We start from the raw sequence: 16,387 nt of genomic DNA, 5'->3' as shown, positions 1-16,387 counted from the left end.
TCCTACCAAACAAACCCTTCTTTTGACCTATAGCTTCCAGCTGGATCAGCAAAAGGGACAACCCCACCAAACACCCAGAACCCAGGGGCCTGCCTGTCCCTAGGCCCACGTCTCCGTGAGGACCAGGCACCGTCGGCCCAGGGGAGGGAGGCTCTCTCCAGAAGTGAGGAGCTGCTCCCCGACGGGGGCCTGCCGGTTCCCATGCAGTTAATGCGGTTATGCCGAGGGAGGTGGTCCTGCTTTTACCTTGTATCTCTTTTTACATCCAGGAACCGGGCAGGCAAAAGGCTTCTCCTCCCCTCCGTTCATGCACATGGAGCTGAGGATGGCTTCAGAGCTTATGGCGCTCTCCGTGGTCCAGGACTCATCGCTGTCCGACTCCTCGTAATCCACCTCCTCCTCGTCGTACTCGCTGCCTGCAGGGCCAGAGAAGGGCAAGGACAGTCAGCAGCCGTCCTGGCCTGTGCTTCCCTCCAGTCTGCTCCCCCGCCAGCCCCAGGATAGGAGGCATGGCAGTGACCAGATGGGCCTCCTGCCCCGGGGGAGAGCACTCCAGTGAGGGCGGAGACGTGCAGATTAAGGGTTTCCCAACCATTCATGGCCGGGAATTAGCTGAGCAAGAGCTTGAACCTGACTCTGTGGCAGGCCAGTCTGTGACGCGGAGGTGCTGGGGAGGCTGTGAGGCCCACACCGAGGACGACAGACACCCCTGCCCCAACACACACACACATGCTGTGGCTGACATTCCATGTTTCACGCTTACCGGCGTAGTAAATGCAGAAGTCTGTGGGACGGGATTACATTTTACACTTATTAGGTATCTACACTTTGGTGGAAATTAATTTCAAATCTTCTTCTTTAGAGCTTGAGCCAAGACGACCATGAGGAAATTTGGAACTAAAAGGGGGTGACCCCAAGCTAGGGAGCAGGTGGACAGAAACGCCTGAAGCTCTGAGCCAAACTCAAGGTCAGAATACAAGGTCCCAGCCCATGGAAGATCACGGGAGCCCAAACAATTCCTGACCACATCTGTCCCCAGGGAAGGACACCTGTCTCTCTGGCCACATACAGCATTCCCCGGGGGGGTGGGCTGTCCCATCCGAGCTCAGATGGGAGGAGGGAATTCACTTGTATTCCCAAGGTTAAGAGCTCTGCTCAGAATGGAGTTTAAAATCTCCTTCATGGACTTCTGTTCAGGACGGTGGGGATGGAGAAGCACTTCAACAAGCAGCCACTTTTTGCTCTTTTTTAATGAGGCCCAAAGCATTTTGAGCTTTTGCACAATGCAACCCTGAAGGACATAATTCTACAGATCATAAACAGTGTAAAATAATATGTTGACAAGTCTTAATGCATTTACAAGCCCCGTGGAATAAATAGGAATTATAGCACAACATTAATAAGAATTATATGGTAGCAATTACAGTTGTGAAATTCATCCCCCAGGTGTGAGGCTAAACGGCACCAGGGGCCTGCCTGGGTGCTCCGTGGTCTGTCTCTGCTACATCAATTATTTCAACACCAAATATTGGCATTTTTATTGGGTTTCATTTTAATAGGCATTAATAAGATTGTTTGAAGAGCCAACTGAGCCAGGCACAAGGACGCCGGCCTCTGAAGCGAACACTTAAAAGGACCCAAGAAGGAAGGAAGGGACCTCAAGTTGACTGACTGCCTCTTGTGTTTCGGGCACATTCGATGCATTGTCTCACTGAATTGGCCAGTGGCCCTGTGAGGTGGGGGGGGCGGGGGGGAGCTGTCACTTCCCTGAACACAAGGAAACTGAGTCCAGAGAGGTTCAAGAGCTTAGGCATTTTCTATTGGCTCTTTGGGGACACTGCTTTCCCGTCTTGCTTCCCAGCTGCCAATGCCAGCAGCACCCCGAGGCTGGCCCTCGCAGCCTCCTTTGAGTTGCTAATTCTTCACCGTCTACCACTCAGATGGAATTCAGAGCAGTCTGTTTTGAAGCCTGTTTAGAAACTCTTGGGTGGTGCAGAAAAAAACAATTTGGCAAAAGGAGGTTTTGGAAATTAAATGTGGGTTTCAGTAACTCTGTCGTGTTCGGCTGTAGCCTCCCGAAAGAAGAGAAAGAAGAGACCCCGTTTGGAAGGGCTTGTATGAGACCATGCAGGGGTGTGCTTGGCCACGTTTCTAAGTCTGTGAGCAAATTTCGCGATCTGTTTTTAAGTAGGGCATTGTTTAGGACATTTTACTCTTAAACAAATGCCACATGCTGGTGTCCTTTAAATTGCTTGTTAGAAAACTATAAATGCTATTTCACAAAGCTCCTCCAGCCGGACTTCAGAAAGTAGAATGACTAATTTACCCATCTAATTGGGCTAATTTGTGAACCTGAATACCAGGAACCACGCAACATTTACACCTGGGGGGCGGGGGAGCCTCAGACCACGGGAGGGCTTAATGAAGCCCAGAAGATAGAACTTCAAAACTCCACTGGATCAAAAGGAGCCAGACCCTGAGGGCTTGAAGCTGTGGACACAGTCACCTGGAAACCATGCGGCATCCAGCCCCCAGTGGGGCAGGTAGGGGGCCGCCTGTGGGAGTGATCACCAGCGTGGGGACGCCGGGCAGAACATGGCACTTCCCCTGGCTAACTGGGCCACCCCCCTCCGGGCACTGCTATGCTACAGGGTCCTCTGGGTGCTTTGTGAAACTAACCATCTCCCTGGGTGGGGGATCAAGAAGGACCTGTTTATACTTAATTGTCTTATAACAAAGAGCTGTGTGCAGACCTGGGTTCCTATCTTGGCTGGGCATGTCTGCTGAGTGACCAGCTCTTGTCATCCACTTTCCCTTCTATGAAATGGGCTTAAGGATTAGAATTCACGTCTAGAGAACATCTGGCACAGGAGGACCTGCCCACAGTAAGTGCTCAAAAAATGGAAAACAGCGTAACACCATTTTTATAATAACATTACATGTACATATTACATATATTTTTTAGAAAGGCCTCTTGTGAAACGAAACAAAAACTAACATAATTCTGAAAGATATGAGAATCTCCACTAGAAGAAATACAAGTGGGACTTCGTATCAAGACAGGTGCAGTGTGGCCCTACTCTGCCACTGACCAGCTGTGTGACCCCAGGCAAATGATGCCACCTCTCTGGTCTTTAGACTCCTCATCTGTGAAATGGTCCAATACTACTAACCAGCTCTTAAGATCGTGGTGAAGAATAACTGAGTTCCTATTTTTAAAGCAATATACTGAGAACAATGCCTGGCTGGGAAGCATTAAAGGAGTATCTGGTACATAAACGAGTAAAAGGTCACAAGAGCAGTTTCCTTTTTTCACCCACTGTTCCCTTGCTCTTGGGGGGACTCCTTTCTTCAAGCAGAAGAGTGTGTGGAGGGGCTCCACGGCTCCTCTTAACTGTACCCCCCACGCCAGCCTGTCATCACACAGAGCCGGGAGCAGGTGTGAGGCCAGGCCTGCCCCTCAGCCGCTGCCTTTCACTCCGCGGCCAGAGAGCCCACTGCAGGTGGAGACAGGCCGCACTGTTCTCCAAATGCAACGGCAGCTGCGTGGTGCTCACATCTGCAAAACTGGCCCGGGGGGGCCTGCAGACAACATCTGCCGACAACCGTTCTTTGTCGGCTTTCAAACATCGTGGAGCTCTAGGAAGAGCTCAGCCGAAACTGAAGTTACGTCTGCAGTTACAAAAACATCTGGGCCAGTCCTCTCTCGGCTTCGCTTTATTCGTTTCTTCATGTCTTACCAAGGAGAACAGTAAACCCCAACCTGGACCGTTTGCCCTGTCTGCTTCATCTGCGAGTTTCAAGACTAACTTCAGAATACATGAAGTCCTGGTAGTTTCCAGACCTTTGCTAGAGAATGTTCCCGCCCACTGCGGGGAAAGCAGGATGGAGCAAGGCCGGTTCCCCCAGCAGTGGCCTCCCAACAATCTGATCCTACATCCCAGTATAAAACTGAGTATGAACGTGTTTATTGTAAACGGCATGTGTACACTAATATGTAACTGTACAAAACAGGCAAATAAAAGGATGAGGATAAAAGAATTTAATAAGTAAATGTATTAATAGTTCTAATGGGTATTTTATGAAGTGTAAAGGTCTCATGTCTCCTTTCGCTGTGCCCCCTGTGGGGCCCAATGCCCTCCAGGCCGGCTGGAGGGGTCCAATGGGACACATCACAGCCAGCGGCTTGAAATGAGGCTTCAGACTCCCCTAGGGGAGCAGGAGGTGACTCGCATTCATTCACACAGCAAACGCATCCAACACTGGCCACGGGCGGTGCGGGTCATCTCTGAGGCAGCATCTAACCGCTCTCCTATCAGCCTACAGAAGGAGCCGGGCCCCAAGCCAGCAGGCAGAGGGATGACAAGGAAACGAGACGAGTTTCTTGTTCTGAGCCGCCACCACCCAGAATCCATCAATGTTAATTTTCTGCATAATTTTCTAAACAGAAAAAAGTTTAAAAGTATTTCCTTGGTGTAAAAGAGGGGGTTAAAAAAAAAAAAGCAAAGCCAAACCAACAGCCTACCTATCGTTGTAACTGGGGCAGGGAATGGGGAGGAGAGGATTTTGGAGTGTGTGAGTCACAGGAGGAATCAGCCCCTCTGGGGCCCAGAGCAGGTAGGTGTCCTGCAAGGCCGCCCTCTCAGAAAGCTCTGCTGAGGAATGCTGGGCCGTGGAATCTGAATTCCGACACGAGAAGGGACTCCCGGGCCACCGAACCCCGCGTGCAGCTGGTCCATAGTGGTCATGCAGGGGGCCTCCCTTCTCAGGGCTCTCTGGCTCCCTGCCTCAGGACTCCAGGCAGGAAAAGGTCGCGCTCTTTAAACGTCTTCCTCCCTTCTTCTCCCCCCGCCCCCCCATCAAGGCAGCCCCGGATCCCGCAAGGGCCCCACTGAAAGGGACGCGGCGCTCAGTCACAGAACAGAAAAACACCTGCTATGTGCCTTCACCCCATCCCCACACTTACCGTTTCGAAGGGCCCAGAGGAAAGCTTCCTCACAACTAAAGAGAATGCCTACAGACTTAATTACGAAAAAGAGATGAAAACTGCTGGCCGGTTTCGTGGCTTCCAGCAGTGGCCCCCGTGGGCTGGGCCGTGCCACCTGGGAAGCGGACGGTGCGGAGACATGGCCCCTGCATTCTGAAACACACATCGGTCGGCCTGATCAGATTTCTCTACTTGACAAACCCGCTGCTCTCTATTAGAAGAGAGACACCCTCCCAGATCTGCACCTCAACAGGGCCCGGAAACGGAGGAGACAAAGGACAGGCTGGGCTGCTGGGCCCACAGGTGGAGCTTGGCCCAAGCAGCCTCGTTGTGGAGACGGTCACTGTTTTTGCTGATGCGCCAGCTGCGAGGCTCCGTGGCCATGAGGGCTGTCCCAACACGAGCTCTCCCAAGCGGCCTGTTCGTTTCAGGGCACAAATGAGGTTTTAGGAAGGTACTGATGACACAAGAACACTGCCTGCTTTTGCTTAGCCTCCTTCTAAGTCATTTGCTCCCCCAATTCTGACACTTCCTGTATACCCGAACCCCTGTGTTTACTTGTATTTCTTTTTAAGATTTTATTTATTTATTTATTTGAGAGACAGAGAGAGCATGAGCAGGGGTGGGGGGCAGAGACAGAGGGAGAAGCAGGCTTCCCGCCTAGCAGGGAGCCCGACACGGGGCTCGATCCCAGGACCCCGGGATCATGACCTGAGCCGAAGGCAGACGCTTAACGACTGAGCCACCCAGGCGCCCCTTGCTTGAATTTCTTAATGAGAACCGTAGCTAAGAAGGAGCAAGTTGTGTTTTACATGTGCTGTTCTGGACCCGGAAAGAGTTGGGAGCCGCCTCTGCCCTCCAGGGTGGGCGCTCCCCACCCCCCGACCGCGACCACCTTTGTTCCTGCTTCAACAGAGCGCAGAGCCGGGCTTCGGGGCTCCGGGAGATGAGGGGTGTGCTGAAGGCCGCCCGGCTAGACACAGGGACTTGGCTGCACTGGGACTTGGCGATTCGGTCCCAAAGCCTGTGCTCCTTGTCTTCACACTGAGTATCGGCCGTATGAGGGACACCAGGATGTGACCCTGGGAATCCAGAAGAGGAGGAAAAAGGGGCACATCGTGTGGGGTAACTCCCATGACTCGGGGGCCTGCGGGGAGCGCTGGGCTGTGTCTCGGACACGCAGTGGCGGGACCCGGCCCTCCTGGGGGGCCACGGTCCAGTCTTCCAAAGAAGAGCTACAGGAGCTGTTTTATCAGGCTCTTCTCCATCTTAGACATTATGAACTTTAAAATAACATACAGCAATGTCAGAGTTTCTGTAAGGAAACGTAACTTCACCGTGCACTGTCCCACACAGACACTGGCCGCCACTCCTGTCCCTCGGGCGGAGTTTTCCATCGTCCCCGTCCCCAGCTGCACTGTCCCCACGTGGGGCTGAGCTGGGCGGGACAGCAGCTCAGACACGCAGCCCCCAGAGCCCCTCTCGGCGGCTCCGCTCGGGAAATGAGCACAACCTGGCAGACAGGATTTCATGAGAAGACAATTACGTTCTGCAGGATTGCCAGAAAAAGCCTACTGGTTGTCAGCAAAGGAAGAAAAAGCCCGAGCTGGTCTCATGAATCACGTGAAAACACAAGGTGGTCGAGAGCCTCTGTACACACAGACTTGCAGAGTCGCCCCCCTGCACCCACATCACCGCCCGGGAGCCCTGCTGAGAGCCTCTGCCAAGCTCACTGTCACTCGCCCCAGGAGCCCCTTCAAATCCTGTCCACCTGCTCACCTGCCCTGTGTTCACCCCGTTACTCCGTGCACGTGGCCTGCTCTCCATTTCAGCCCCTCTAGTAGTCTCATTCCTTGTATCATAAACATAAAACACTGACATACAGATAGATAAAAATAAGTCAACCTTTTCCAGAAACCCAACACACCAGATTTCTCCTATAATGCAGATCATTAATATTCATGCAAAAGTGATAACTGCAGTGACAGCAAATTAAAAACTCTCCTGGGGTGTCAAATTCTGGCAAATACATTAGCTAAGAGTTGCCTCTCTGCCTTATAGATTTATCATTATAAATTAGCTTTAATTGGTACTGACCCACTTTATAAGAGCTGCAGCAGCAACAGTCGAAATGAATGGGCAACATTACGATTTTGATGGAAGACATGCTAATGGTTCCAGGGACCACGTGCCCAGCCTTGAAAATGCTTGACCTCCTTGCTCCTGGCCTCAGCTCGCTCCTGGAATGGCACCCTCCCTCATCTGCTCCCGAACTACAGAACTGGTCCTGGCTCTCCTAGCCAGAAGTACCCTTTCCCTCATAGGACTCAACCCTTTCTAACTTATTTGGAGGTGTTCGGTCGTTATCTTTGATAATGTGCCCAGGGTGGTGCTTGCACTTAAGGAGCCAACGACACGCGTCTGTTGAATGAATTAATGGAGAACAGACTTCATGGGTTTTAGCAGTAGAAGGGGACCCAAGATTACACAGTTTGTACTCTTGACCGTCTACAGTCTTAGAAAAAGTGAATAAATTCTATTACCTGCCTGCTTAAAACTCTCTAGTGGCTTCCCATACCAAGGAGTAACCCACTGCCTGATCATGACCTTATTCCGTATCATACTTGTTTGGAACTTTAATATCTGAAGGACTTTTTTTTTTTTTAATAAGAAAACTTAAATATTTGTATTTTGTTTAGTGCTAAATTTTACATCTATAAGCCTATTTAACAAATATTTCTAAATATCCAAATACTATTAAGTAAATCAAAAAATTTTTTTAATGTAAGCTCTGTGCTCAATGTGAGGCTTGAACTCATGACCTCAAGGTCAAGAGATGCATGCTCTACCAACTGAGCTGGCCAGGCACTCCCAAAAATATAATTTTTAAAAATATAATACTCTTATACATTTAAGTATTAATTACAAACCTGGTCAAATTCCACACATTTCAACAAAATTGTGCTGACTCTACCATTTAAGTAGTTAAGCTTTAAAATACCTTAAAGACCGACAAATCAGACAAACGATCGCAACGACTATAAAACCTACATTTAACCTCAAATGATCGCAATGACTGTAAAACCTATATTTAATCATTTTTCATGATTTTCATCCTTATCTTTGACCTTCCTGGGATTACCAGAACCTGGCAAGACCTACAAAAACTGGAGCTGATTTTGGCCAGTGGAAGGGAGGGGTTCTGAGTTACTGACCCACTGACGCTTGGTCAGGTTCAAGAGTGAGCCTGCATTTCCTGGGCGGGACGCCTGGGATCTTCACTCAAGCTTCACCTGCTCAATAGATAGGATTTTTAAAGTCTGTGTCTTTCTTGCCCCATCATGTCTTCAATATAATCACTAGGGCCACTGGAGATAGCATCTCCTGGGGAAAAGGATTCCCTCCCAAGGCACATGGCTCTTCCCTGCATCTTGCAACCCTCCCTGGCGCAGACCCCCTTCCCGCCGTTTGTGACAGGCTGCTAGCTGGTCTCGCCTATGCTCACCCCGGTTCCTACTTTCCCTGCAACTTCGGGGCTTACTCCTAACTCCCTGCCAATCCGCTGACAGAGGTGGAGAAAAAGACAGAAGTCCACTTTACAGAACACAATGCCACCTACGCCAACGCACCCCAGGGAGAGGTGAGAAACAGAAACACGTCCTGTTATTTCCACCGTTCTTCTATTACAACTACTTCTGGACACACTTTACATTACCTTCTCCACGTGCAGTATCATTTTGGACTCATTTCACAGATTCAATTAATCACCAGTCATCATCATATTCCTTGATGCTCAAATGACTACAACTTGGCCGCTGAAAGCCCTTTCAGGTGGTCCCCTGACTTTACAGTGTTTTCTCTGTTATTAATTTACATTTTCTTCTCTTTGATCAAAGTTATCATTGCACACAGTAAAAAGTTAGTTGGATAGTTCTTCGTGGCTGACAATGAAAAAGAGGGGTCCTCTGTCTCATCCTCCCTCTGCCCCCCTCCTCCCTGCTCCCCACGCTTACATCTCTCTACCTGGGATTCGCCTCATGGCTTCTAAACAGCACGAGTTTACCACTCCTTTTTGATGTTCTGTTTTGGATCCCTACGGACTATGCATGATAAGAATTTTGGTCCTTGGGGTGCCTGGTTGGCTCAGTCAGTGGAGCATGCAACTCTTGATCTCGGGGTTGTGGGTTGGAGTCCCACGTTGGGTATAGAGATTACTTAAAAAGGTAAAATCTTAAAAAAAAAAAAAAAAGCTTTTTGGTCTTTTACACACATCCAAGTCTGCTCTGCACTTCCCCTTCTCCTTGGAGAATTGCACTACGACACTCAGTTTCATCACTGTTCAATGTTTGCATTATCACCACATTGGCCCACTCAGTGAGCTGTGACTACATTTTTGTTGTCCTAGGAGTTAATCAGCACATTTCCGGAGCCTATGTGTCCTCTTCCCCATCCTCATCGTCACAAGGGCAGCTAACACTTACCTGGGGCTCCCCATGTGCCATTAACTCATGTAAACCTCGCAACAACACTGAGACGCTGCTAATAGGATTATCTTCACTTGACATAAAACAGAGGCTCGGAGAGGCAGACTGCCTGGTCTGAGGCTGCAAAGCTTCTCCATGGTGGAGCAAGGGTTCCACCCTGGCCACCTGGATCGGGAGGCTGCCTTCCTAACCAGTATACTGCACTGCTTACTTGAATTCATCCCAAACTCAGCTCAAATGTCACCACCTCCAAGAGGCCAGCCCCGATTACCCGACTACTTCTATAGGCACCATGTCCTCCCCACTGCATGCCTTTCTCACAGCATATCCAACTTTCTAAATGATCTTATTCTTGTCTTTGTTAGCTTTCTTCCTCACCAGGAAGCAAACTCCACATCACTGAATTGCTGGAGTCCTTAAAAGTGCCTGGCCCGCAGTAGGCACTCAATATACATTTGCTGAAGGAAAGGCAAGGGCAACAACGTTAGGCTTTCCGACAGCTGAGCCATGCTGCCCAACTACCTGCTGATGTCACTTGGGGTGGAGGAGGGTGTGTGGAGGGAGAAACTCAAGCGTGGGGGCAAAGTGAAGATACAAAGTAATTAGGGATCTGAGATGCAGGTTCCCCCGCTTAATGGCAAATGAGATGCACAAATCCAATTCCCTGTCACCTGCCTCTGTGTTGTTTTTTTTTTTTAAAGATTTTATTTTTAAGTAATCGCTACACACAACATGGGGCTCGGATTTATGACCTCGAGATCAAGAGTCACACGCTCCGCTGACTGAGCCAGCCAGGCGCCCCGCTCTGTGTTTTTTGACAAAGTTGGAAGGGTTACAGGTAGCCACACTTCCCACCAGGACACTGACAAAAAGGGGAGCCCTGGAGAAATGCTTAGGCTGCCTCCCCCCACCTCCCCCACCCCCCGCCAAAAACCTGCCAGCCTTGTAAACAGAGCAGACTCCACCAGGAGGGCACAGCTCTACCTGCTGCCGGACCACCGCCAGCAGGGCGAGGGCTAAGGTGTGTGCGGAGCAGGTGGTGACCACCCCCCACCCCCCAGCCCCCCCACCTCCCCGGCTCCTTCATCCTCCATCAGGGGAGTGGGGAGGATGTCGCTCTAACTCCATGGGCTGTGCCTTAATTTGAGGTCACGATCAAGGCTGTAGCAATCAGCATCTTCTAAAAATTGGACATTCAGATTTTAAAGCCATTCCATGAGGCAAGAGCAAGCAAGTCTGTATTTGAATAGGCACATTCTCAGAAAAAGATGAAAGAAACACATAGAAAAACTGGCCCCTTTCTCATTAATCCTTCATTGTTATGTCTCTTGATCCTTTTCTTTTCTTCTCTTTGAGACTTCAGAGAAGCGTTCTGTACTTTCTTGTGACCTACTTGTTCCTAGCTCTGATTTCCATCATTCCCACACTCCCCCACACCACCCGGAAAGGGTCCTCTTGCCAATTTAGAGCTCCCGCTGGGCACTGTTGATGGGCTGGGTACCCCATCTCCCAGTTCTTCATCTTGGTTGGAGAAGAAAGGAACTGCCCCCAAAACAAAACAAAAAAATACCATCCCCTTTCTTGTCCCCAGCTCTTGGCGATTTTTCAGGCAAAGTGAGCAATAAGAAATGACTTCTCGTATACCCGAAACAAACGTAACACTGTGTGTCAACTGCAGAAAAAAAAAAAAAAAAAGAAAAGAAATGACATCTGCTCAGTACAGCACAGATTTCAGCAGTATCCACCCCCTTCCATTTCTCGTCCCCATTTAGGAGTTCTACTCTTTCACCTTGGGGGAGAACAAAATGATGTCTTTTCTCTTAGTCTTCTGGTGGCTGCTGGATTCATGGCCATTTAACATAAAAGTTTCCTGTGGCAATAGGCAACTCTTGAGACCTACTTCCAATGCAGAGTCCTAGTGTTTTCAAACTGCAGACTGTGATCCACAAACGGGTTGTAAAATCAATTTGGTGGGGTAATTAAACAAATAAGGATAGAATGGAAGAGAAAGTGTCAGAGTGTAAAGATGTGTTCATAAAACGTCTGTTTCAGATGTGTGTCTCAATGTAAATAAAATATTTCTCCCTATGTGTCATAGCAAAAACGCTTCAGGCCATTTTTGACCATTAGCATCTTGGTTTCCAGAACTTCTAACTAAAAGAACCATTTCATCCAGATGAGAAAATCACCAATTTTAACCAACATTTAAATAGGATGTAAAACAGACTAAAAGAAAGGCCAGTTTTGGCGACGATCAATGAGGTCTTACGTCAGCTGGCAGGAACCTACACTCTCCCTGAGAAGGTGGGCTCTTGGCAAACTGACCTCTGGACCATCAGGAGGGCACACATAGACGAGAGCCAACGGGTGACAGGTGAAATGTGAAAGTGACAGGTGTATGCAGTGGATAGAAAGTATGAGGACAGTTCTCCACTGATTCAGGTATCCTTTAAGACCATGTCCCACCACCATCTTTTTGAATATTCTCAAGGACAATCTTTGTTTTCAGAATAGGTGAATCTGGTTCTAAAGAAAGGCCCAAGTCATTCCCAGACCTTGTGCTGAATTAAGAAGGGTCATGCACGGCACCCTGGCCTCTGCCCGCTCTGCCATCAAGGTGCCGAAGAGCATGGGTTCTCAGTTTCTAATCCTGTAGCCAAGCCGGTAAGCACCGTGTCTTTGAGGGGCGAGCAGGCCTCTGGAGCCAATGCTTTGGGCCAGACCCAGAGAATCAGAGCTGCCCAGAACCAGGAGGGAGGTGCAGAACTCAGAAAGGGCAGATCTTGGTGTTTCCAAGGGTAGCTGGCAGCTCCGTCTTCCCTATCACTCTGATGCGCTCACTGGGAAATCACCATCACTGGGGAACTTCTCCCTGTTCCTTGCAGCATCCCCAGCACCGAGCATTCCCGGCCTGAGCAGGCCTCTGCTAATCTTCGTGGAATGAGGGAAATCCACAGCAGAGGCCCCCGCACCAGAAGGACATTCACTACGTGATACACAAATGCACACAGGTATGTGTATGTACTATACATCTTGTGCTTCGTGATTATGCTTATTTAAAACAGTACGATTTGGATATGATAAAACGAAAGGAAGCATGTGATCAGGGATCACAGCCTGCGAGATACACAGAGAAGCTTCGTCCTTCGGTTAAACCTAATCAGGACAATTACATCTGAACCCTGGCCAGATGCTGTGTGGGAAGGCGGGTCATTCGGGGGCTTGGGAGCAGGCTGCCTGCATGAGGATTCTGGCCCTGCCATTATTGGCCTCCGACCAGTGATTTCACCTCTTTCTACCTCCGTTTTGTCATCAGTAAAACCACAGTAACACGACAGCTGCCCTCATAGGGCTACTGAGAAGACTGTACGATTTAGCATGGAGAAGGTGATTGGAAAAATTTCTGGCATATAGTTGTGTACTCTATTAGCACTAGCTGGAATTATTATTTTAATCAGTAATTTAAAATTGTCTAGACTTGAAAGAAATGACCAGGGATAGACAAAGCCTAACAAGAAATCATCTGGTTACAGTCGTCTGCCGAAAATGCACAGACAAAAATGTTTGGTTGTAGCTTACATTTCCAGTACAATGGATTAACATACTGATTTCTAACGCTGTCGGGGGGGAAAATGTTGATTTAGGATTGTACTGTGTGCAGTTGAGGATGCGGGCACCCTGATGGCTCGCTACTACTCCTCCACTGGGGGAATGCCCTGCTTTTGAAAAACATCAACTCTGAGGGGCGCCTGGGTGGCTCAGCCGTTAAGCGTCTGCCTTCGGCTCATGTCATGATCCCAGGATCCTGGGATGGAGCCCCGCATCGGGCTCCCTGCTCGGCGGGAAGCCTGCTTCTCCCTCTGCCCCTCACCCCTGCTTGTGCTCAAATAAATAAATAAAATCTTAAAAAACAAAACAAACCATGAACTCTGGAGACTGCGGGAGCGGAGCAGCTGATGATATGGGGGCGGCCTCCTCTGCAGGGAGTACTGAGGTCCCGGCCAGAGCTGGCTCTTGCTGTCTGTCTTCCCGCCTATCTCGGAAACACAAGGTGCCGTGTTGACGGAGTGCGCACCTGCACACAGGGTGCCCGTCTCTGTGTCGAGGGAAAGCTTCGAGAGGAGGGGCGGGGGAGAGGATGATGGACACTGGGAAAGATGCTGCAATCATCAGGCTGAGAATTAATGAGGGTCCCCCGGCAGGTGCCGGCTTCTCATGCACCGGAGGAACGGTCTCGTCCCAGACACGGCAGAGGACATGAAAATGCACTGCAACAGAAAAGACGCTGCTCCTCTGGGGAGTCACGTCAGGAGAGTCACTGCGAGTTCACACAGATCTCAGAGATCTCCCCATAAAAGCTGAGTTTCACACTTCGTCCCACGTGGCAAGCACAGCCTGGGCTGCATGAAAAACGAGTTTTATGAGAGTACTTCTGATTTTTAAGAAGGCGATTTGGCTTTGTAATGGGGCAGCTTCCTGAAAGCACCGGGATTGTCGTTTACACACACTGCACGTCTCAGGCTGGCTCGGCGCGCATCGGGGCCGCGTTAAAATCCGGGGAAACGGTACGCGTGCGACAAACCTTGACAAAAGCGATTGGGAGAAGATGCAGCAGCAAGAATCTCCCAGTTAAAGAGCTCGTCTGAAACATGTTACAAAACGGAGTCAGACTTTCTACGCTCCAGGCACGGCTTCCCTACTCACAGCACCAGCCCCTTCCTACACGCTTATTTACCACGCTGCTCCCCACCCCGGTGGTGGCAGGTTCTCCAAGGTCCAGGTCTCAGTGTGACCATCCAGTGACCCCGATGGCGCTTTCTCTTTTATTTCTACTTTTTCGGCAATATCTCACACGGTCACAAGACGGCACTTTGGAGCCTGACAGCATGGGTCCCAAGGCGGGCTCCTTCGCCGACTCCCTCGGTGACCCTGGGCAATGCACTCAAGTTCTCTTTGCTCCAGAACCCACAGCAGAGCGTTAGAGGGGCTTACAGATACATATATACACCTGCCACTTAGCACCATCTGTCGTTAGCGTTTCCACAGGCTGATCAGGATGATGGCTGGGGCTCAGTTGTCTTTTTAAGACCTAGGCTCCATGACAGACCCCAGGAGCTGCAGAGGGCCACTAAGTCGGCCTCTGGTGCTCGCATGGCCGTGGCTGGCTCCTGCCCTCTCGCTTCTCCCTCTTGGCTCGCCCTGGCCTGCTGGCGCCTCACCTTAGCCGGAGCCTGCCTCAGCAACTCTGCCACCCGGCCACCACCTCCAGATTCATCCACCCTCAGCGTTCCTCGCCTTGTCCCCCGGACAAGAATGCGGGATGGCTCGCTCTGGCCTGACTCCCTCAGCTCCCCTCCTACAGGACACGTGTCGTGTGATGGAGACATGATGCTACTTCCTCAGAAGACGACATTGATTTCAAAGTGCCTTGGAGCTTGCCCTGTTGCCATGACACAGAAGCATCAAGCTGGCCTCGAGAGCAGGGCCCCCGGAGTCAGAATGCCAAAATTCACATCCTGTTTGGGGGATCTCAGGCAACTTCCTTCAAGCCCCAGCTACCCCACCTGGAAATAGCTGCCGCAGTGTGTCTCTGACCACTGAAAAGGACTGGGTGGGTACACAGAAGAAGCTTTTCCCAGAGGCTGGCAGAGAACGGGGTTGACGGTCACATGCACCGAGAACAGGAGGTCCTTCTTCCTTGCCCAGAATAGAGGGAGGTGGATTCTCTTCCTCATGCCTTCTTCAGCTTCAGGGTCTTTCTGGACACAGGCATCATCAGACTGGAAATCCTGATTTGCAGGCTGTCTTTTCTCAGTGTGTTTATAATAAGTCATGTGTGTTTATAATAAGTCAAGTCATATAACAGAACGATGCCATATAAATATGCCACATGGTGATAAACAAGAGGCTTTCCCATAGTTCAGGAACAAGACTGACGGTTTATGATTAGATTTCTATTGAAGGTTGAAAAGAGGAACAGTCGTGGCCCTAATAAACCATAAGCGGCAACAGAAATAAGGAAAGACCCGTCGTTCTGCCCAAACCCTCACATGGACATGTGATGGAGGATATATTGACAAGCCTGACTCCAAAAGCACCAGGTGCTTATGTTCTGTTCTACCTGAGCTGCCTGGGGCCAGTCTGGATGGGAATTTTTCATACAACAGATGAGGACCAACCAGTTATTTCTGAGACTTTAGACGGCTGTGTCTTGATGGTGCCAGCCCTGCTCCTCCCCTCCTCCCCGCTTCCAAGACACGCCAGCAAACCTATGCAGGGGCTTCTATTTGGGTCACTTCCTTGTGTTGTAATCCCACAGGAGACCTGATAGGCTGTTTTCTGGCCTGTTTTCCAGAATTCTATCCAGGAGCAGGCAGGCCAGGAAGATGCCCTGCCCACCATCTTTAACATGTGCTAGGAGGTAGGCTTAGTCCATAAAAAACAAAAATAGAAACAGAGTGACAAAAGACCATCATGTCATGGTCCTTTTGCCATTTTCTTCTCTTTTAGAGATAGGAAATGGCATTTCTACCAAGATCTGACTCTCTGCGCAAAGTAAAGGAAAAAACTTGAATGTCTGTGTCTCATTTTCCTAGACCCTCCACTAGCCCCACCTCTCTAATCTCATTTAAAAAGCACCCCCCGCCCCACACCTGGATGGCTCAGTTGGTGGGCGTCCGACTCTTGATCTCAGCTCAGGTCTTGATCTCAGGGTTGTGAGTTCAAGCCCCACATGAGAGTCTACTTAAAAAAATTAAAAATAAATAATAAAATAATAAAAAAAAGCACCCCTGCCCCAACTAGCTCCTCTCCTCTGGGGCCTTATAGGAGGTGTTTTCACTACTCTGACCCTCAAATCTCCCTCAGCTCCTGCTCTTCTGCCTCTACTCCAGCCTCCACTGGCCCCTTTCATGTA

General features: G+C 49.8%; 1 protein-coding gene across 3 annotated transcripts in view; it reads right to left on the bottom strand.

Annotated features, from left to right (window-relative positions):
• The window catches only part of JAZF1 (JAZF zinc finger 1), a 327,155-nt gene that overhangs the window by 11,803 nt on the left and 298,965 nt on the right, over positions 1-16,387 (bottom strand). For all 3 annotated transcript variants that reach the window (XM_064575123.1, XM_045864516.3, XM_064575124.1), the window contains one exon: positions 247-416. In XM_064575123.1, coding sequence (XP_064431193.1) covers positions 247-416 — 170 coding nt within the window. The remainder of the gene's footprint in view (positions 1-246; positions 417-16,387) is intronic.

This window comes from Mirounga angustirostris, unplaced genomic scaffold (genome assembly GCF_029215605.1).
Source record: "Mirounga angustirostris isolate CCGP_5_RB_7025 unplaced genomic scaffold, mMirAng1.0.hap1 SCAF_12, whole genome shotgun sequence".
NCBI lineage: Eukaryota > Metazoa > Chordata > Mammalia > Carnivora > Phocidae > Mirounga > Mirounga angustirostris.
This window is presented reverse-complemented; position numbering and strand designations above follow the sequence as displayed.